Source organism: Canis aureus, chromosome 6 (assembly GCF_053574225.1).
Source record: "Canis aureus isolate CA01 chromosome 6, VMU_Caureus_v.1.0, whole genome shotgun sequence".
In the NCBI taxonomy this organism is placed as follows: Eukaryota; Metazoa; Chordata; class Mammalia; order Carnivora; family Canidae; genus Canis; species Canis aureus.
This window is the reverse complement of record NC_135616.1, coordinates 43,557,775-43,581,579: the sequence shown is the minus strand read 5'-3', so window position 1 is coordinate 43,581,579 and position 23,805 is coordinate 43,557,775. Positions and strand designations below refer to the sequence as shown.

Sequence of the window (23,805 nt, the reverse complement as noted above, 5' to 3'; positions counted from 1 at the left end):
AATCTGATTATCTGATTTCCCTGTAAAACCCTCCACTGATTCTCCACTGCCTCCAGGACAAAGGTCTGTTACTTTTTGGTAGAACTTATCTTGAGCTTCATCTCCTGACATCCCTGCCATGTATACGACTCTGGCTACACAGCATACTGACTATTGCTTTAAATGCCATGCACTTTCCTGTACTTTTGGACTGGTCAAAATGAATCCTGCCCAAAGTGCCCCTAGGTGTGCCTCCAGCCCTCTTGCTGCCTCACCAAACTCATATATATTTCTTGAGGTCCAGTCTAAGTCCAGCATTGACCAATGTGGCCCAACATTCCAGGTAGTCATGGATTCCCTTCTCTCCCTTGCTCTTCACCATTCATGCCACACATGTAATACATCACTGTCTGGAGAGGGTGTTGTAGTGCCCACAAGACTCCTCCATGGTAGGAATTAAGTCTTGGGATTAACCCATTCTCAGAGTCTGGTATGATGTCTAAAACATTATAAATACCTGATAAACTACACTTCAGTTGACTGTTGAAATACTTACTGAGAAAATACCAGAGACTCAAGGAATATGAGAAATGGAAAGTTTCTTAGAATGTCAGATGTTCTTATTTTAGAGATGAAGAAACAGAGTTCAGACAGAGTATCATCATAAACAGATATGAGTAGGAGGACCACACTGAGATGTCCACCAGAACTTGGTAACAAAGGAAATTAAATTGTCCTTGTAAAGTTATTGGTATGAGATAAAGGAGCCATATTGTCTTCTGACCTTTAGCAACTTGAAAGAAATAGAAACTTAATCAGTGACCTTAGCATAAGAACTCATTTGGAACTCACAACTATATGGTCAATTAATCTTCAACAAAGCAGGAAAGAATATCCAGTCGGAAAAAGACAGTCTCTTCAACAATTAGTGTTGGGAAAATTGGACAGCAGCATGCAGAAGAATGAAACTGGACCACTTTCTTACATGATACTCAAAAATAAATTCAAGATGGATTAAAGAAATAAGTGTGATAAAGGAAGCCATCAAAATCCTAGAGGAGAACACAGGCAATAACCTCTTTGACACAGGCCATAGCAACTTCTTTCTAGATATGTCTCCCGAGGCAAGGGAAACAAAAGCAAAAATAAATGACTGGGACTTCATCAAAATAAAAAGCTTCTGTATGTCAAAGGAAACAAAATTAAAAAGCAACCTACAGAATGGGAGAAGATATTTACAAATGACATATCGGAGGGTTAGTATCCAAAATATATAAAGAACTTATAAAACTCAACAACTCAAAAACAAATAATCCAATTTTTAAGGGGACAGAAGACATGAAAAGACATTTCTCCAAAGAAGACATGCAAATAGCCAACAGACACATGGAAAGATGCTCAACTTCACTCATCATCAGAGAAATGCAAATCAAAACCACAATGAGATACTGCCTCACACCTGTCAGAATGGCTAACATCCAAAACACAAAAAATAACAAGTGTTGATGAGGATGTGGAGGAAGGGGAGCCCTCTGAACCTGTTGGTGGGAAGGCAAACTGGTGCAGCCACTCTGGAGAACAGTAGGGAGGTTCCTCAAAAGTTAAAAATAGAGCTACCCTATGATCCAGCAATCACACTATGGGATATTCACCCAAAGAATATGACAACACTAATTCAAAGGGATACATGCACCCTGATGTTTATTGCAGTATTATCTGCAACAGCCAAATTAGGGAAGCAGTGCAAGTTTCCATCAACTGATGAATGGGTAAAGAGGATGTAGTATGTATACACAATGGAATATTACTCAGTCATAAAATGGCATTTACTTGCCATTTGCAATGGTGTGGATAGAGCTAGAAAGTATTATGCCAAGCGAAATAAGCCATTCAGAGAAAGACAAATACCATACGATTTCACTCATATGTTGAACTTAAGAAACAAACAAAAGAGCAAAGCAAAAATAAAGAGAGAAATCAAGAAAACAGACTCTTAACTCTAGGAACACTCTGCTGGTCACCAGAGGGGAGGTGGGTGGGGGGATGGAGGAAAGAGGGATTAAGGAGTGCACCTGTTGTAATGAGCACTGGGTGATGTAGGGAAGGGTTAAATCACTATATTATACACCTGAAGCTAATATAACACTATATGGTAACTAATTGGAATTTAAATAAAAACTAAAAAAATTTGAATTTACTATCAACCTACAATGGTAATAAATGACACATGAAAGAACGTAAGAAACAAAATGGATATTTTTTTTCAAAATGGATATTTTATTTCCTTGATATAAAGAGAAAAACACTGACAGATTTATTCCTTTAGTGATATTTATTTAAGAATGATTAAGCGCGGAATGCCTGGGTGGCTCACTGGTTGAGCATCTGCCTTTGGCTCAGGTTGTGATCCTTGGGTCCTGGGATCCAGTCCTGCATCGGGCTCCCTGTAGGGAGCCTGCTTCTCCCTCTGCCTATATCTCTGCCTCTCTCTGTGTGTCTCTCATGAATAAATAAATAAAATCTTTTTTAAAAAAGAGGAATGATTAAGTGCAAGGCTTTGGATAGTGTTTGGGTTTACACAAAAACTTTTAGGATATGTCTCTTATAAGAAATTCACGGTTTTAGATACCTTTGTTAATTCATACACTCAGTGAATATTCGGGAGCACCTATTCTAAACCTACAAGTGTGTTGAGTATTGAGAGGGTATTTCCTATAGAAATGTGTTCACAAGGACAGGCAAATTGTGGCATGAGTGCTCAGTTCAGCCAGCCCCCTGTTTTTGTATGATCCTTGACATAAGAACATTCTCCACATTTTTAAATGACTGCAAAAAATCAAAAAGAATATTTTGTGACATGGGAAAATGGATAAGAAGAATAAGGGAAGAGAAATGCAGCTGAAATTAAATTTCCTGACAACTTGCAACCCACTGATAAACCCTGAGGCATGCAGAGTGTGGCAATCCCCAGGGAACCATGGCCACCTTACTGGTGATGTTTCATTAGAGACCAAAAACAACCTTGACAATAGCCAGCCAGCCCTCCAAGGTCCTGAAGGCCTTATTTCTAACAGGCACCAATTCCTTGGATACCTACACTGTCCCTAACCCCCTGGTCCCACGTCAAAAATGATGTGAAATTGAAGTTTCAGTGTCCTAGAAGAGTTTCACTGGTGCACCACCACATCCATCACTCATGCATCATTTGTGCCATGAGGACAGAAGTGAATAGTTGCAGCAGAAACCGTCTGGCCATGGGATGCCTGGGTGGCTCAGTGGTTAAGCATCTGTCTTCTGCTCAGGGTGTGATCCCGGGGTTGTAGGATCAAGTCCCACATCAGGCTCCCCACGGGGAGCCTGCTTCTCTCTCTGCCTATGTCTCTGCCTCTCTCTCTGTATCTCTCATGAATGAATAAATAAAATAAAATCTTAAAAAAAGAAAGAAACCATCTGGCCCTTTAAAAATAAAGTTGGGGGATCCCTGGGTGGCGCAGCGGTTTGGCGCCTGCCTTTGGCCCTGGGCGCGATCCTGGAGACCCGGGATCGAATCCCACGTCGGGCTTCCAGTGCATGGAGCCTGCTTCTCCCTCTGCCTGTGTCTCTGCCTCTCTGTCTCTCTCTGTGTGACTATCATGAATAAATAAATAAAATCTTTAAAAAAAAATAAAAAATAAAGTTGGCCACCTCCTCTACTCTACTGGCAGACCAAGGTCAACTGCCTCAAGATGGATAGGGTAGCTGACCCTGGAGCGGCCCTTGCAAGGGCAGAGAAGGGTAGATGTGGGAAAGAATGACATGTTCTGGAAAGGAAGGAGTTTCTGGGGCTGAAGGATAGTACAGAGATAAAGGGACAAGGAAAATAAATAAATAAACAAATAAAATAAATAAAATAAAATAAAATAAATAAAAATAAAGGAACAAGGAAGGGAGCCGGAGAGACAGATTAGGGCTGTAGTTAATGCCAGGCTACAGAGTTTTGACTCTATCTATAGGTGGGTCGGGGGTAGCCCTGGTGGTTAATAAGCTGCAGAGTCCCTTAGATGTATTTGTCAGAGGGTTAGAATCACTGTTACAGGGGGGCACCTGGGTGGCTCAGCGGTTGAGCATCTGCCTTCGGCTCAGGTCATAATCCCAGGGGTACTGGGAACGAGTTCCACATCAGGCTCCCCATAGGGAGCCTGCCTGCTTCTCCCTCTGCCTGTGTCTCTACTCTCTCTGTGTCTCTCATGAATAAATACATAAAATTAAAAAAAAAAAAGAATCGGTTACCTGTTCATTGTAAATTTCCAGCATACTGAATGTAACCTGTGTAGAAAAGAACATAAAGTAAATATTCTCTGGAACCTCATCTCTGGGGAGAAAAGTAATATAGGAGCAACATAAATTTCCAACAGAGGGAGAAGTTAATGTTAAATATGGTGATGCTCTATTTCACATGCAATAAGTGATTCTCACATAATTTTAATGATATGATGGAAGTTCCTAAAGTAAATTAAAAACATACGCAACTCTGTGTGTGTATTTTGGTCTCAACTGGCAACAGAAAAAGATTAGTCTTTATCGCTCACCCCTAATATGAACATATGTAGAAAAAAAAAAGACTGGTCTTTACCCTACTGTGTTTTTGGAATATTTCTGGACAAGCTGATATCCCATAAGCATAGACTGGAGGAATCTGAATGGATGTAGCATAGAGAAAGGTCCTAAGATACTGATATTTGCCACCCCCACCCAAGAGAAGGTGGGCTTATGCAATTCATCGCCCTGTGGTGGGTTTTGCCAGTCACATCTCATGTCCCAAGAGCTTCCAATAAGCTTGAGTGTTACATGTTTTAAACAAATGGCCTAGGATTAGCAGACAAGAAAGCCACCGATATGAGAAATTAAACAAACAGTAGAAAAAAGGAACTCCAAGAAAGCAGACAATGTATGGGGTAGAAGAAAATGTTCTTTTAAGTCTTTTGTTCATAGCTTCAGAGAGAGATAGAATGCTATTCATGAAAAAACAGGATGTCATGGGGCACCTGGGTGACTCAGTAGGTTAAGCATCCAACTCTTGATCTCAGCTCAGGTCTCGATCTCAGATTTGAGCCCTGCACTGGGCTCCATGGGCATGGAGCCTATGAAAGAGAGAGAGAGAAGAAAGAAAAAGAGAGAGAGAGAGAAAGAAAGAAAAGAAAGAGAAAGAAAGAAAGAAAGAAAGAAAGAAAGAAAGAAAGAAAGAAGAAAGAAAGAAAGAAAGAAAGAAAGAAAAGAAGAAAGAAAGAAAGAAAAAGAAAGAAAGAAAGAAAGAAAGAAAGAAAGAAAGAAAGAAAGAAAGAAAGAAAGAAAGAAAGAAAGATGAGAGACTCCTAACTCTGGGAAACGAACTAGGGGTGGTGGAAGGGGAGGAGGGGGGGTGAGGGTGAATGGGTGATGAGCACTGAGGGGGGCACTTGACAGGATGAGCACTGGGTGTTATTCTGTATGTTGGCAAATTGAACACCAATAAAAAATAAATTTATTATTAAAAAAATTTTTAAAGAAAGAAAAGGAAAGAAGAAAGAAAGAAAGAAAGAAAGAAAGAAAGAAAGAAAGAAAGAAAGAAAGAAAAAGAAAGAAAGAAGAAAGAAAGAAAGAAAAATGAGGACACATCCTTAGCCTTGGTAGAAGAGGGGGGATCAATGAGGGTCTTGTTGGATCAGCCTCAACAACAATCCCTTGTATTAACTTTTAAGTCATCTGCTTCTAGGGTACTCAGAGTACCTTTTAAAAATATTTCCTTGGGTTTGCCTCCATAGAACAAAAATATTCACATTCCAGTTAGCTACAACTTGATTTTGCAATCCCGAGATTTTGGTGTGGAAAATTAACATTATCCTGAAAAAGAGATGCTGATAATTTGGAGCTGGAAATTTCCAAACAAGAAATTCCTTAAAGAAGGGATTTTAGGATATCACATACCTGGTATTCTTGATTTCCCTCCCGCTTCTCAATTGCTTGAAAGAGCTCTTCACACACATTTGGAATGATACCCTTGTTTGCACCAAACCCAACCATGGAATAGCTTTTTCCAGAGCCAGTCTGGCCATAGGCTAAGAGGGTGGCATTATAACCTTGCCAAGCGCTGTCCAGAATTCCCCTACCGAGATCGTGGAAAATATCTTTCTGGAAAGAAGATCACAGGCACCGCCTTCAGCACAGGGTTTTCACAAATAAATATTCTGGTTTTGATGAATTGCTTAATTAATACAATACAACCTATTTGATATAAAACTCTGATGCTGTCTTAAAACCAATGGAATAAAGTTGGAGACCAAAAAGGGATTTGGCAATTTGGAAAACCAAATCACCACGATCAGCATGGATCTTTAAGTAGCTGGTATCCAATAGCAAATCTGGATATCTTGCAGCCTTGCTCAAACCTAGCCTGGCTAGGTCTTAAAATTCAGCAATTAGACAAAAATTCCAAGGTGCCAGGGGATAGAGACCAGTCAAAGTGTCTTCTACTTTCTCACTGTTCTTGACTCCAAGCAATAACATCACAAAATGCCCACAGTAGTTGTAGTCCTCTGCTGGTAAACTGTTTTGTTTTTTTTTTTTCCAGCCACAAGACCCAGTGGTTCTGGAGCATTTCTACAACAGGCACACATACATGTTCACCTCCACCTCTGCCTTTTTAAGTAGGAGACACAGATGCCTGTGCCCACAACTGCTTGAAAGAAGGGATGTGGTCTGGCTGTTTTAGAATCTGGGCCATGGCCACAGCCAGCAATATTCTCTTATCTGAGTACATTCTTCTCTGATCTCTAATACCAGTAAAATAGTAAGTAAGCTTTACACGATCCCTCCATTGCAATGTGAACATTTTAAAAAAGATTTTATTTACTTATTTATTTGAAAGAGAGAGAGAGCACAAGCAGGAGGAGCAGCAGAGGGAGAATGAGAAGCAGGGTCATGGGGCTCAATCTCAGGACCCTCAGATCATGACCTGAGCTGAAGGCAGACACTTAACTGATCAAGTCACCCAGCGGCCCTGGTAATAGATACATTTGTATAATTTATATAATTTTTACTCCTGGGAAAGATGCACATACTAACATAGTATGATTTCAGACAGTAAACAATATTCTCATACAGTTCATTTCTCATAAGAAAGGAATAAAAATTATTACACTTACAAGGGTTAGGGGAGCTTTAGGCCAAAAATGTAGTTTGACCAGTAGTTTCTGAAAACATTGGGACCATACTAATCAGAAAAATTCCCTCTTGCTGTGTGTTAAAACTATCTTTTAAATAATTGGGATGTGGGGCATCTGGGTGGCTCAGTTGGTTAAAGTTTTGGCTCTTGGTTTCAGCTCAGGTCATGAGCTCACGGGTCATGGACCTCCATGCTCAGTGGGGAGTCTGCTTGAGATTCTCTCCCTCTGCCCCTCCCCCCACTCATGCATGCATGCTCAAGCTGTCTCTCTAAAATAGATAAATCTTTTTTAAAAATTGAAATGTAATTGGCATACAATATTATATTAGGTTCAGGTGAAAAACAATGATTTGATATTTGTATATTGTGAAATGATCACCAGAATTAGTCTTTTTGATAAAAGTCATTCTAACTTGTGTGAGGGGATGTCTCATTGTGGTTTTGGTTTGCATTTCACTGGTGATGACTGATGTTGAGTGCCTTTACATATACCTGTTGGCTATTTGCATATCTTTGGAAAAACTGCCTATTCAGTTCCTCTGCCCATTGGCTCATTGGATTTTTGTGTGTGTGTTTGCTTTGGGTTTTTTTTTTTTTAAGATTTTATTTATTTATTCATGAGAGAGAGAGAGAGAGGCAGAGACAAAGGCAGAGGGAGAAGTAGGCTCCAAGCAGGGAGTCTGATGTGGGACTCAATCCCAGGACCCCAGGATCACGCCTTGGGCTGAAGGTGGGGCTAAACCGCTGAGCCACCCAGGCTGCACTTGGGTTTGGTTTTTGATTTTTTGCTTTTGTTTGTTTGTTTGCTATTGACTTGTATGAGTTCTTCATCTATTTTAGATATTAACCCCTTACGAGATACATGATGTGCAAACATTCTCTATTTCATATGTTTCCATTTCATTTTGTTGATGATTTCCTTTATGTGCAGAAGTTTTTTGTTTTTATATAGTCCTACTTATTTACTTTTGGTTTTGGTGTCAAATCCAAAACATCATTATTGAGACCGATATGTGGAAGCTTACCACCTTTGTTTGTTTCTAGAACTTTTATGGTTTCAGCCATTATGTTCAGGTTTTTAATACATTTCACGTTAATTTTTGTGAGTGGTTGAGGTTGGGGTCCAGTTTCATTTGTCACATTTCATGTGGTTGTCCAGTTTCCCCAACACCATTTACTGAAAACATGATCCTTTCCCCATTGCCTATTTGTGGCTCCTTTGTCTTAGATTATTGACCATATACACATAGGTTTATTTCTGGGCTCCCTATTCTGTTCCACTGATCTAGGCAGGTTGCCTTTCTATGTTCTTGATTATTTCCTTTGCTATGCAAAAGCTTTTTAGTTTGATGTAGTTCTAATTGTTTTTGCCTTGGTTTCCCTTGTCTGAGGCCACAAATCCATAAAAATATTGCTAAGACCATTATCTCAGAGTTTACTGCCTATGTTTTCTTTTAGGATTTCTATAGATTCAGTTATCACTTTTAGGTCTGTAACCCATTTCAACTTAATTTTTCTGTATAGTGTAAGAAAATGGTTCACTTTCATTCTTTTTCATGTAATTATCAGTTTCTCAGTGCCATTTACTGAAGAGATTGTGTTTTCCCCTATTGTATAGTCTTGCCTCCTTTGTCATAGATGAACTGACCATTTAAGCGTGGGTTTATTTCCGGCTCTATACTCTGTGCTTTTGATCTTTGTGTATTTATAATTTGAGAAGAATGGATATTAACACTTCTTTAAATATTTGGTAGAATTCACCTGGGAAGCCATTTGGTTGTGTACTTTTCCTTGTTGGGAGTTCTTTAATTACCAATTCACTTTTGTTACCAGTGGTCAGTCTGTTCCGATTTTTTCTTTCTGATTCAGTCTGGAAGGTTGTGTTTCTACAGATATATTCATTTCTTATAGGTTGTCCAATTTGTTGGCTTGCAATTTCTCGTACTAGTCTCCTGTAATTCTTTGTATTTCTCTGATGTCTGTTGTAACTTCCGTCTTTCTGATTTTACATATTTGAGCTCTCTCCTTCTTCCTGATGAGTCTGGCTAAAGATCTATTAATTTGTCTATCTTTTCAAAGAACCAGCTCTTAGTTGCAGACTTATTTTTTAAGTCTTTATTTCATTTATTTTGCCTCTGATCTTTATTATTTCCTTCCTTCTACTAAATTTGGCTTTTATTCTTTTTCTAGTTCCTTTAGAAGTAAGGTTAGGTTGTTTATTTAATATTTTTCTTGTTCCTTGACTTAGGCCTGTGTCACTATAATCTTCCCTCTTAGAACTGCTTTTGCCGCATCCCAAAGATTTTGAGCCTTTGTGTTTCCATTTTCATTTGTCTCCATGTATTTTTTTATTTCCTCTCTGATGTTAGTCCACTGGCTGTTTAGTAACATGTTGTTTAGCATCCACCTGTTTATGTTTTTTCCAGTTTTATTCTTGTAATTGATTTCTGGTTTCATACCATTGTGGTCAGAAAAGATGCTTGATATGATTTCAAATTTCTTAAGTTTCTTGAGGTTTGTTTTGTGGGCTAACATGAAATCTATCCTGGAGAAGGTCCCATGTATGCTTGAGAAGAATGCGTATTCTGCTTCTTTAGGATGAAATGTTCTGAATATAGCTGTTAAGTCCCGCTTGTTATGTGTCATTCAAAGCCACACTTTCCCTGTTGATTTTCTGTCTGAATGATCTGTCTACTGACATAGTTGGGGTGTTAACGTCCCCTTCTATAATTGCATTACTGTCAGTTTCTCCCTTTATGTCTCTTAATATTGGCTTTATATAGTTAGGTGCTCCTATATTGGGTGCATAGAGATTTACAATTGTTATATCCTCTTGTTGGACTGTTTGCTTTATCATTATATAGTGCCTTCTTTGTCTCTTCTTACAGTATTTGTTTTAAAGTTTATTTTGTCTGGGGTGCCTGGGTGGCTCAGTCAGTTGAGCATCTGACTCTTGATTTCAGCTCAGGTCATAATCTCAGAGTGCTGGGATGGAACACCAAGTAGGGCTCTGTGCTCAGTGGGGAGTCTGCTTGAGGATTTTCTCTCTCCCTCTGCTCCTTCCCTGCTTGCATGTTCTCTCTCTCTCTCAAATAAATAAATCTTAAGAAAAAATAAAGTCTATTTTTTTTTATAGAACTACTGTTACTCTAGCTTTATTTCCCCCTCACTTCCATTCACTTAGAATATTTTTTCCATCTTTGTGCTTTCCATCTATAGGTGTCTTTGGATCTACAGTGGAGTCCCTTGTAGGCAGCATATACATGGGTCTTGTTTTTTTCACCCATCTAGTTACACCATGTGTCTTTTGATTGGAGTATTTAGTCCATTTACATTTAAACTAATTATTGATTGGTATGTACTTCTTGTTATTCAGACATTGTTTTCTAATTCTCTGTTCCTTTCTTATTCTTCTTTTCTTGTGATTTGATAACTTCCTTTAGCATTGTGCTTGGATTCCTTTCTCTTTATTTTTTGTGTATCTATCATAGGATTTGGGTTTGTGGTTACATGAGAATGACATGTAATATTTGATGTATATAGCAGTCTATATTAAAGAGATGACTGCTTATGTTTAAGCACATTCTGAAAGCTCTCAATTTTACTCCCTCTCCATGTTTTATGTACATGACATCCTATTTCATATTTTTAAAAAGTTTTATTTATTTATTCATGAAAGACAGAGAGAGAGAGAGAGAGAGAGAGAGAGAATAGCAGAGACATAGGCAGAGGGAGAAGTAGGCTCCATGCAGGAAGCCCGTTGTCGGATTTGATCATGGGACTTGGGGACTTATGCCCTGAGCCAAAGGTAGACGCTCAACCACTGAGCCACCCAGGCATCCCCATATTTCACATTTTTTAAGTTTTGTGTTTCCCTTAACTCATTTCTTAAAATATAAATTACTTTACTACTTTTTTTTTTACCTTTTTAAAGATTGATTATTTATTTATTTATTTATTTATTTATCTGAGAGAGAGAGTACAATCAGGGGGAGGGGTAGAGGGAGAGGTAGCAGCAGACCCCTCCACAGAGCAGGGAGCTCAACACAGGACTTGATCCCAAGACCCTGGAATCGTGACCTGAGCTGAAAGCAGGTGCTTAACCAACTGAGCCACCAGGTGCCCTATTTTTATTTTTTAACTTTTATACTGGTTTTATTATAAGTAATTGATCTACTACATTTATTATATATTTGCCTTTGCCAGTGAAAATTTTCCCTTTATTAATTTCTTCTATTTATGGTGTTTTCTTTTCCACTTAAAGAATCCTTTTAACATTTCTTATAAGGCTGGTTAAGTGCTGATCAACTTTTTCATTTTTAATTTTTGTCTGGAAAACTCTCTCTCCAGTTCTAAATAATAATCTTGCCAGGTATAAAATTCTTGGTTGTAGGGTTTTTCCTTTCTGGCATCATCATGCCACTCACTTCTGGCTTGCAGTTTCTGCTGAAAAATAAACTGATAGCATTTTGGGGTTTCCTTTGTATAAAACATTTTGCTTTCTTCTTGCTCTTCTTTAGATTATCATTAATTTTTGATATTTTAATTATTAAATGCCGTGGTATGAGCCTCCTTGGGTTCATCTTGTTTGGGGCTCTCTATGCTTCCTAGACCTGGATGTCTGTTTTCTTCCCAGGGGTTAGGGAAGTTTTTAGCTATTATTTCTTCAAATAACTTTTTTGCCCCTTCCTCTCTCTCTTCTCTTTCTAGGATCCCAATAATGCAAATGTTAGTATGCTGAATGTTGTCCCAGAGGTCTCACAACCTATGCTCATATTTAAAATTCTTTTTTTTTTTTTTTGTTATAATTGCTGTTCAACTGGGTGGTGGAAAGGATCTTCTGCATCCTCTGATCTGCTGTTGATCCCTCCCAGTATCTTTTTCATTTGCTATTGTATTCTTCTCTACAGCTATAATTGGTTTTAAAAGATATTTTCTGTCTCTTTTTTGACATTCTCCCTGTGTTCATCCATTCTCCTGAGTTTGGTGAGCATCTGAGGAACAATACGTTGAACTCTTTATCAGGTGTATTGCTTATCACCATTTCATTTCAGTTTTTTCCTGAGGTTTTATCTCATTCTTTCATTTGAAACATATATACGTATGTCCCCATTTGTCTTACCCTTTGTGTTCCTTTTTGTTTATTACATAGTCAGTTATGTCACCTGGTCTTGAAAATAGTGGCTTTATGTATAGGATGTCCTGCATGGCCCAGTAGCACAATCTCCCTTGGTTGGCAGAACCAGGTGGTCTAGGGATGGCTGTTGGATAACATTCCTACAGATCCCTGACCCTCTAACACATCATCTAAAACTAGTCAATAAACCTTCACATATAGTGCTTTTCAAACTACTGCTTCTGTGCAGGGTCTCAAATTGTGTTCTATGGTGTGCTGGATCTTTAAGAGGGGAGCCTCAGTTTCTTATAACCCTCAGGCTCTCCCAGAGTTAAGGCCTGCTGATTTTCAAAGCCAGGTGTTATGGGGGCTCATTCTTGCCATTCAGGTCTCCAGGGCTAGGGATGCCCACTGTGGAACTCCATCCTTTCAATCATTGGGGAGAACTTCTGTACCTGTGATATCCTTCTTATCTGAGGGTTTCTGTACCCGAGGCTTGTTTCCCCAATGTGCCTCTGCCCCTCTTTCTCAGTGTGAGTTTCTAGTTTGGGACTATTATATATAAAGTTGTGAAAGACACTTGCAGATGGTTGTTTGTTAGGGCATATGTTTGTTTCTCTCAGAATTGCTGGATTATATGGTTAAGTGTATGCATAACTTTTGAAGAACATGCTTATTTTCCAAGATAACTCAACATTTTTACAATGCCCTAAGTACTATATTAGAGTTCCAATTGGTCCACGTGTATAGTAATACTTCATATTGTCAATTTTTAATTTTTGTCATTCTTATTGACGTGTAGTAGTATTTCATTTTGGTGTTAACTTGCATTTCCCTAACTGAAAAAGTCTGATACTTTTTCATTGTTTTTTCACATATACTTTAATGAAGCCTCTGATCAAATCTTTTCCCTTAAAAAAATTCACTTTTCTTTTTTTTTTAAAGTATTATTTATTAGTGAGAGACATAGAGAGATAGAGGCAGAGACACAGAGGGAGAAGCAGGCTCCCTGTGGGGGGAGCCCAATATGGAACTCCATCTAGGACCCCAGGATCACACCCTGAGCCTAGACAGACACTCAACCACTGAGCCACCCAGGTGCCCCTGACTTGTTTTTCTTTTTTAATATTAAGTTGTAAGAATTCATTAAATATTTTGGTAATTTATCTGTTTTATAAATATTTTCTTTCTTTGTGGCTAGCCTTTTCATGCTATTGTTGGGATGCTGTAAAGAGCAAAAGTTTGTTTTCACCAGTCTAATTTATTATTTTCTTTTATTACAATTGAACTTAAAACATAAATATTTTTTTAAGGTTTGTGTCCTACCTAAGATATCTTTCAAATCTGATACCACAGAAATTTTCTCCTTTCTTTTAGAGGTTTTATAATTTTAGCTCTGTTAGGTCTATGTTCCATTCTGAGTCCATTTTTATATGGTATGAGGAAAAGATGAAAGGTCATACTTTTCCACATGGATGTCTAATATCATTTGTTGAAAGGCTTTAATTTTGAAGAACAATGTCACCTCTATTAGTTTGCTAGGGTTGCCATAGCAAATTGCCACAAAATGGGTGACTAAACACAAAAGAAAATTATTTTCTTGATTCCAAAGCCTGAAAGTCCGAAATCAAGGTGCTGGCAAGGCCATGCTGTCTGAAGGATCTAGGGAAGAATCCTTCCTTAACTCTTCCCAGCTTCTGGTGACTCCCAGCATTCCTTGGCATTCCTTGGCTCATTACCATATAATTCCAATCTCTACCTTCATAATCACATGGCATTCTCCCTGTGTGTATGTCCAGATTTCCCTCATCTTACAAAAATTAGATTTTTTAAAAAAGATTTTATTTATTTATTCATGAGAGACACAGGGAGAGGCAGAGGGAGAAGCAGGCTCCATGCAGGGATCCCAATGCGGGACTTGATCCTGGGTCTCCAGGATCAGGCCCTGGGTTGAAGGCAGGTGCTAAACTGCTGAGCCACCTGGGCTGCCCCCCAAAATTAGATTTTGAGCCCACTCTAATCTAGTATGGCCTAATTCTTACCTAATCACTTCTGCCAATATCTTATTTCCACTTAAGGTTACATTCTAAGGTATTGAGTAGATACAGATTTTGGGGAAACACTATTCAACCCATTACAGCACCATCACAAAAAGAATGACAATATATGAGGATCTATTTCTGAATACTTTATTCTATTCCATTGATCTATATTTCTATCTTTTAGCCAATACCACTCTGTCTTGACTACTGAAGCTCTCTAGTGGGTTTTAAGTTCTTCAGGTTTCAGGGTCTTTCAAAATAATTTTGGCTATCAGGGCACCTGGGTGGCTCAGTCAGTTGAGTCTCTGACTCTTGATTTTGGCTTGAGTCATGATCTCAGGGTTGTGGGAAAGAGCCTCACATTGGGCTCTGTACTCAGTGTGTGGAGTTTGTTTGTCCCTCTCCTTCTGTTTGCCCACCCCCCCAAAAAATGAAATACTTTAAGAATAAATCTAACAAAATACATGCAAAAGCTATCCATTATAAAACATTATTATTTCCCCACAATTGATTGGTGGTGAGGGAAGATGTTTGAAAAAAATGATAGTTGAAATTTTTTCAAATTTGATCAAAACTATACACACACCCAGATCCAGGAAACTCAGTGAGCTTTGTCCAGATTGAAATGACCTCCTCTCCATTTGTACCCCATTGTATCCCATATTCTTATCCCAGAACATGTAACATTTCTGAATGAACTTATTTGCCTGTCACTCTGTACCAATTTGTGGGCAACTTTAAGATGGAATAATACATGGCACGTGATAAATACTTAATAAAACAAGACTTCTCAAATGCTGAGCACATCACAAATTTTGCTTATTTCAAACAGGCAAAATATAATTGACTAAACTGACGCTTCTTTTTCAAACTATGTCAATACATTGGCAAATCAATTGATTTGAGTTCCTAAAAATTATTTACACAATAGCTGTCCTTTTGGACCTCATGTTTAACATGAAAAAGGAATAAATTTAAAATCAAACTCTCAAATGGAAGTATATATCATAGCATGCTTGCATTAAAAAAATTACACTGTTCTACTGTTACATTTTGTTAAAAAACAAAAAAACAAAAAAACCCAACCACCTTCCTTTGAAGTTGTGCTTTAAAGCAATTTACCTGGCTTGCAAATTGACTGCTAGGATCAGCTGAAATAAACACACCATCTTTATCCTTCTGAAATCCATCGTGAGACCAATATGCCAGGTCAAAAGTAAATGTCTTCCTGTGTTCTGGATTCTTAGGGTCTTGTATGGTGGTGGTAGTTCTGGAATGCATGGAAATCACACATTTGCTCCCAGAATTCTTCTCTCTCTATAGTCAAATTATAAATTCACAGTCATTGTAGTTTTGTCATTCGAATTGTTTTTGCAAGTCTTTATACATAAGAAATTGAGCCAGGCACTCACCATTTATTCATTTTATTCTCTGTTATTCTTAGCAGCTATTATGATAAGCAGCAGCTCTTAAACTTCCTCAGAATTTCTGAAAGGCTTGTCTCTAGTGATAATAATTTTCTGAAAATAGCCTAACACCCAGCTATGCTAATAATAATAACTATAGCAACCAAGAGCTTCCCCTTTTTATCCCCAGTGAAACTGGTGACAATTATTCATGAAAAAAAGATATGGAAAAACAGCCATTTCAAGACACTGGAAATGGTCCTCAGGGCAGACAACCGATGACAAAATATCTATTCAAGGAAACATACCACAATTGTTAAGAAAGTTGCATCTGGTATTTGAAGCAAGACCATTCCCTTTGTCTCCCCTGACAGCTCAGCTAGGTGGAGACTCTACCCCAGACTCCTGGAGCCAATATCACAAGGAATATCCCCAGATATTCCAGCTGGAGGGTTTTTTTTTTTTTTCTTGGCAGGGGCAGGATATCAGATTTCATATCCCACTCTCATCTACTTGTTGCCAAGGCTAAGTCCTGGGAGAGACTTGGTGAGAGGTAGCATTCCTTCTTCTAACCAATGCCCATGCATGCAATGGAGGCTCTACTTTGGACACATCATGCTGAGAATACTAGGGTGCTGGCTGTCCTTGCCCCCACCTCTGAGCTGGGGAGTCCACGCCAGGACAGGTAAGCTGGGAGGATCTCCAACTGCTGTTTCACATTCAAGTGCTGGGCTTCTAAAACAGGGAGCAGCTTGCCATTGTCTCCACTCCCAAATCCAGAGATCAGGTTTAGACAACCTGTCTGGGGGGGATAGCAACTAATGTCTTCTCCAGGAAACTGATATCATTTGCTCTTTCAGAGAAGCTTGATCCTAAGGGCACACTCTAGAACAGAAATTGTGATGAAAGGCAACGGGGAGGAGGGTTGTTGTTAGATTAAATTACAGTCTCTCTAGTTTGCAGAGGTTGTGGGGCAGAGGAGGGGGAGCAGGTGCTGGGAAATAATACAGCTGAGACAAACCCACCTGGAGAAAAAAAAATATCAATCACTGAGACGGTTCCTTTTAAAGGAACCGGAATATGATCACATTAGTTAAGAGTAATTTATGCCTCTAGGACATTGTTGAAAACAGAGCAGTCAGTCATCAATCAGCAGAGTTGAACAGCTTGGCGTGGTCAAAAGAGGAATGAGCCCTATCCAAATCAGTGTTACTCAGGGTGACAGGGCATACCCAAAGCTGTGCCCTCCAGAGGTGGGGGGATGGACTTCACTGCAATAATCCAACCAGTCACTAAACAAATAACCAAGTAACAATAATAAACTACACAGGGGTGGGCGAATCAGTTTCCAGATTTGCTATACTGTATTACCTAAAGTGTCTAGTTTCTGTTGAAAAATGAGGAGGCTGCAAAGAAACAGGAAAGGAATTTCCCTATTCACTGGGAAAATGACAGTGACCAGATGCCAGACTTCTCAGCAGTGTCCTTATAGGAAGCATTATAAACATAAGGAACTGAAGGAAACCATGATTAAAGAAATAAAGGATTATAATGGATACTATGAACCACTGGGTACCAACAAGTTAGATAATTTAAATGGGCAAATTCTTAAACACAGAACTCCTGAAACTGACTCCAGAAACAGACAATCTGAATACACCTATAACAAGAGATTGAAGTAGAAAGAAAAAGAAAAAAAGCCTAGATGGTTTGAATGCTGGTTTGAATTCCTACCAAAACTTTAGAATATCAATTCTTCATAAACTTTTCCAAAAAATAGAAGAGGGAATACTTCCCAAACCTACTTTTATGAAGGCAATGTTACCTCTATACCAAATCCAGGCAAAGACATTACAAGAAAATGGAAATACAGATCAATTTCCCTCATGAGTATCAATGCAAGAATCCTCAATAAATTATTAGCAAACCAAATCCAGCAACATGTAAAAAGAATTATATGTCATGGCCAAATGTGATTTATCCAAGGTTGTAAGGTTGATTTAACATCTGAAAATTATTGTATTAATCATGTTTTTTATTTTCTATATTTGATAATGCATTGACATCCTGGGGCCTAAAAAGACTGCCCCTCCAGGGCTAATAGATTCCTAGAGATAGTAAGCAACTTGCCTTTCATGTAAACCAACCAATCCAAAGTCCATATGGACTCCTTTACCAAACTCTCACACACCTCCTTTACCAAACTCTCCTTTACCAAACTCTCACACATCAAGCCAGTATTTCCCATGCCCTAAATCACCCCAGGGCCAGGTACCTGCCTAGAGACCACCTCTCTATGGACTCTAGCCCAGAGTCCATTGAAATTACTCAAACTATATAATCCTAAACTTGCTCAAATTTCCCCATTATGCCTGCCCATTCCTTCCTGCAGAAACCAAAATAAGGCTGTGGGATATGCTCCTTCTGTCATTTGCCTGACCTTGATACTTCCTCTGTGTGGCATGCTCCATTTTCTTGAGAATTTTAAGGCAGTTGTTTCTATGTCTGTCACCTTACTATACTTGATTAAAGCAAATCTCTGGCAACTTTAAGGTAATGACTTCATGAAATAGATCAATAGAATGAAAACCAAAAATCACGTACCATCTCAATAGATGTAGAAAATGCATTTAGCAAAATCTAACACCCTTTCATGATAAAAACTCAAGGAATTAAGAAATGGAATTCTTCAGATAAAGAGCATCTATGAAAGACCCACCATTGGTATCCAAATAATTAATGGTCAAGACTGAATGTTATATGCTAAGATCAAGTAGAAGACAAGGATTTCTACTTTAACACTTCTATTCAATATTGTATTGGAGGATCTAGGGCAAATAGGCAGGAAAAAAGAAATTAAAGGTATCTGCATAGGAAAGGAAGAAATAAAATTATCTCTTTGCAGAGGACAGGATTTATAGAAAATCCTAAGGAATTCTCTAAAAAAACTATTAGAACTAATAAAGGAGTTCAGTAAGCTTGTAAAACATAAGATCCACACACAAAAATCAATTACATACACTTGAAAGGAACAATCTGAAAATGAAATGGAAAAGTTCCATGTCTAATAGTATCAAAAGGAACAAAACACTTAGGAATAGTTAATAAAAGAAGTACAAAACATATCTTCCGAATACTACAAGACATTGTTGAATGAAACTAAAGATGATTTAAAAATTGGGAAAACACCCTATGCTCATAGATCAGACTTAGCATTGCTAAGATGATAACACTCTCCAAATTGATGTACAGATTCAGTGAAATCTCTATCAGAACCCCACCTGATTCTGTGTAGAAATTGATAAGTTAATTGTAAAATTAAATGGAACTGGAAGACACCCAGAACAGCCAAAACAGTCTTGAAAAAGAACAAGGCAGGATTCACAATTCCCAATTTCTCAACTTAGTACTAACCAAACAGTGACTAAGGCAGTAGTGTAATACTGGCACAACAGACATACAGATTAATATAATGAAATTGAAAGTCTAGAAATCATCCTAGGCCTCTGTGGCCAACTGATTTTCAACAAGGCTATGAAAATGGGGAAAGAAGTGGTCCTGGGAAAACTCGACAGCTACATGCAAAAAAATTGAACTTGGAGGCTTACTTCATTTTATACACAAAAATTAACACAAAATGGACCAAAGACCTAAACGTAAGAGCTATTAGTACAAAAGAAAACATAGAAGTAAATATTTGTGACCTTGGATTGGGCAAAAGAGTCTAAGGACACCAAAGCACGAGTTAAAATTTAAAAGACTTCATCAAAATTAAAAACTTTATGCTTTAAAAGACACCATCAAGAAAATACCCACAGAATGAGAAAATTTGCATGTTATCTAATAAGGAATTGAATCTATCCAGAAGAGCTCAATGTAAAAAGATAACCCACTTAAAAATGAGTAAGAGATCTAGATAGACATTCAAAGAGGATACACTAATGGACAATAATATGAAGATATTTGACATTCTTCATCATCAGGGAACTGCAATTCAAAACCACAGGACATCACTTCACACCCAGAATGGCTATAATACAGACTGGTAACTGGGTTGGACTGAAGAAAGTGGAATCCTCATACACGGGTTGGTGGGGTATACCCCTGGTACAGCTGGCTTTGGAAAATCTGTCAGTTCCTGAAATTACTACTCCGTGACTCAGCAATTCCATGCCTGGGTATAAAACCAAAAGAAATAAAAACATGCATCCACACAAAAACTTACACGTGAATGTTTATAGCAGCATTATTTCCTGCAGAAACCAAAATAAGGCTGTGGAGAAAGCCAACACAACTCAAACATCCACTGAAGAATGGATTAAACAAAATGTGCATGTCCACACAATGGGGTATGATCCAGTCCACAAAGAAATGAAATTTTGATCCATGTTACAACATGGACAGACCTTGAAACCATTATGCTAAGTCACAAGACGAACCCCATTCACCCGACCTGTACAGAACAGGCAAATATGTACAGACTAAGGTTAGAGTACCAGTTGCTTAGAACTAAAGGGATAAGGATGGTCAAGCTAACTGGCAGATTCTTGAGGTGATGAAAATTTTAGTTCTGAAATTGGTGAAAATGGCACGAATCTGTGAATCTACTAAAAAGTATTGGATGGTACACTTTAAGCGAGGGAACTATATAGTATGTGAACTATCTCAATAAAACCATTCACAAAAAATTATAGCAGGGGCACCTGGGTGGCTCGGTTGGGCACCCGACTCTTGGTTTTGGCTCAGGTCGTGATCTTGCTGTTGTGAGATCAAGCTCTGCACTCACTGTAGTCTGTGTGATTCTCTTTGCCACCAGCCCCTTCTCCCCCCACATATGGTCTCTCTCTCTCTCAAGGAAAAATTATAGTGGCTACCATCAAGACTCCTTATTCATCAAGGCAGTGTGTTGATTTGCACGTTATTTCACCTAGGTTTTAGAACCGGTAAGCCTGCGGAGTTCAACATCTCCACTTTGCACGTAAGGAAACCAAGGCTCAGAGAGTTTAGCACCTTCTTCAGGGTCACACAGTGGGTGAGTGAGAAACCCAAGTTCATCTGACCTCAGATTGTGCTTCAAAGGCTCCTGAGAAAGTGCTTCCTCTTATCAGAGTCTCACCAAGTTGGTGCTCCGACCTCACAATGAGGATAAAGCTAGGAAGTCAGAGATTAAGAGTCCAGGCCACCTGGAGGTGCTCCAGTTGTCCAGGGGTGATCCCTAACTGTTCACCCTCAGGTCTGCTCTCCTCCTAGCTACAGGCAAGCCAACGGTGTGGGTGGAATACAATCAAATGCAATCTTTTTGATGAGGGGACCTAAAAGCCATGTAATTAACTGAGTGCCTACTTGCTCCCCCCATACTGTAAAACTTATAGTTGCTGCCACAGTAGTAAAGGCCAGTGAAAAATACCCCTGGAACAAGTACTTTCAGCGTATTGACATGTTTGATTACAAAATTGTTTTATTTCCTTTTTCTTGGTTGAAACATTAAACTCCTCACAGTTCTTGGGCTCCTGGTTTGTTCAGGAGCCTAAGCCCTGATGAGCTGCGACACTTGAGGTTGTCTGGTTATGCGCATAAAGCTATCCAGTACTATACCTGCTGGGCTGCTGAAGCATTTCCTGCCATGCAGATAAATGCCAGGGCACAGGAAATCACTGACACCAACTGAAAACATGCAACATAATCTTAAAAACCGATGGAGAAAAAGCATCAGGTTGAACAATCTCCAAGTGGGAAACCAGACCTGATACGTGGTCCCCATTACGTTCATCGTATGCCACTCAACACTGGTCACTGACCAGTATGCCCTTGGACATTGTTCTATCTAGTATATTTTTGTCCAAACCTTACTTGCCCCTTGGGTCATCTGAAATGCCTCCCTCTGCAGAGTCTTCACGACCTAGCTAGGTAGAATTGACTAGAACTGATCCATCTCTGGGGGCCCAGACTACTTGCCTTACCACTGTGGTACGTGCTGCCACCACTTACTTACATGATAAGACTGATAGCTGCTTTGTAACCTATCTGCAGAACAGTGTTTGATGCATAGCAGTCAGAAGTTTGCTGACTGGGTCAATTGTTCAGAACTATCTTAAAATTTTAACTAATGCACGGATAATCAGAGATTACTACAAGGTTCCAGAACAAGCGTAATCTCTATTTTATCCTATGGTGTTGTAGCAACACAGTTGAATGAGTAGTTGGGAGTGCAAGTACACTTCTTAAAAATAGTACGTATCTCCATTCATCAACCCGCACTGGTTTAAGAAATTATTAACTTGACAGTACGCTTCTCTCATCAATGTTTTTATTGAGCTACTTGTGCAAAGGAATGAGGTTACGTGTTTACTAATTATGCAGAGATCTTTAAGTTACTCGTTTAACAAGTTCATTTAAATAAGTTCAATAATTCCATCAGTGACAAGCAGCTTGAATACACGTTTGGTAACTATCATTGGAAAATGAAGAAAATGCAAGTCCTGGTCAAAGTTCCAACAAGGTGGTGGAGCTTTCACCATCACTGACCTGACTGAACGGCCGCACCCGTACCGCTACTCTCACAGTGTCGATACCTGGCAGGGGCGTCGTCGGCATTTCCCATCACTTGTGGTGTTTATTTGGTAGAAAAATAAGGTGGAAAGCACAGTGCTTCTGCTTCACTCGAAAACATTACAAGCTTAGCCAACACAAGCAGTTTGTTTTGAGACAATCAATTATTAATGGTCCATTCATTACACACTATCCATTACTGGTTATAAATTATTTTACAACACTTACTTATTGATGAGTTTTACAGGCTGTCATCAAGCATCACTTAACTGCACCATCTCCACACAACAATGTCTTATTTTTCTTTTCCTTCCCTGCCTCATACGCTTCCCCCATCCTCAGTAGTCTGTGCCTGAGGTCTTATGAAAATGTGTCAGTTTTCAAACCTGAATATTAAGGATTTCTGAGGTTTAACAGGAAGCTCTTTTACAGCAAGAATATTATAAAATTTGTTCAGATTTCTCATTCTATGGTTACGAGGCACGCACAAGGTGCACCTAGTAGCCATGACGCAGATTTGTTTGACATTTCCCTACCTTCTTAGATCTTCCTAAAGAAATGGCTAGTGAGCAGTGAACCGGTCAATCTAACCTGGATGATTAGTCACTGAGGAACTCAGAGACTTTAAAGGTAAAGAGCCTTTAAGCTTGCTGAATAAGAAATGCCAACATTGTATTTAACCAATGCATTACTTGGAAAATTACTCATTTGAGGTAGAATATACAAAATCTGTTAAAACTAAAAAAAGCGGCAGAATTACATGCCCATAATTTGATTTCAACATAGTAACAGGCAAAAATATATATATATATATACATTTTATGATTAGAAATCTCAATCATAGGAGCAAAGTGCATAAATTATAAAATAGCAATTAAAAAAAAACATCAACAGTTCTTCAGTCATCCTCATTTTAAGGCTGAATACCTTTAACTATAGCGAAAGAAAATGGGACCAATGCCTACTTGCATTATAAAATCATTATTAAAACAGAAATCCCTTCTCAAAAAGCTAACAGACACAAACTACTGTGAAGTATACACTTTATTTAACATTCCAGTAGTAAGCCATATTTACATATTATATAAATGTATGAAGTCTTAATATAAAATAGAAAAACTGCCCAGACTAAAAGAATCACACTCCTTATGGAGTTATTTTACTTATTGAAGACCTTTTGTTTACAAAAATTTACAGTAATTTATACAAATTATTTTCTTCCAAATTAACGATTTTTAATAATCCACACAATTCTGATGATTTTACAAATTGGTGTTCATTAAAAAGTTGAAAAAAATTAGAGCATTTTTCTGCGTAAAACTTGCTTTGGAAAGGAGGACAGCTTCTTCTTGCCCCTTCCTGGAGCTCTTCCTGGTGCTGCTGTTGCTCTTTTAGGCTTGCTCTGGACTTCGTCAATCGGGCTTGGCAAGGGAGAAATCAGCCGGATTTTCACAGGAGGAGGTGACCAGTTATCTTCTTCTTTGATTCTGAAAACAAAAAACAAAACAAAACAAAACAAAAACAATTCGAGTA

At 38.5% G+C, this 23,805-nt stretch overlaps 2 protein-coding genes across 8 annotated transcripts in view; both read right to left on the bottom strand.

Moving 5' to 3' along the window:
• The window catches only part of LOC144316550 (kinesin-like protein KIF28), a 59,044-nt gene extending 36,727 nt beyond the window's left edge, over positions 1–22,317 (bottom strand). The window contains exons 1-4 of the mRNA XM_077902566.1: positions 22,249–22,317; positions 15,440–15,634; positions 5,923–6,126; positions 4,249–4,284 (exon numbers count right to left, since the gene is read on the bottom strand). Coding sequence (XP_077758692.1) covers positions 4,249–4,284; positions 5,923–6,126; positions 15,440–15,634; positions 22,249–22,317 — 504 coding nt within the window. The remainder of the gene's footprint in view (positions 1–4,248; positions 4,285–5,922; positions 6,127–15,439; positions 15,635–22,248) is intronic.
• AHCTF1 (AT-hook containing transcription factor 1) overlaps positions 22,014–23,805 on the bottom strand; it is a 77,750-nt gene continuing 75,958 nt past the window's right edge. For 6 of the 7 annotated variants that reach the window (XM_077901349.1, XM_077901350.1, XM_077901354.1 and 3 more), the window contains one exon: positions 22,014–23,759. In XM_077901349.1, the coding sequence (XP_077757475.1) occupies positions 23,570–23,759 (190 nt within the window). In that variant the 3' untranslated portion in view covers positions 22,014–23,569. The remainder of the gene's footprint in view (positions 23,760–23,805) is intronic. The other variant, XM_077901352.1, reaches the window with a different exon arrangement.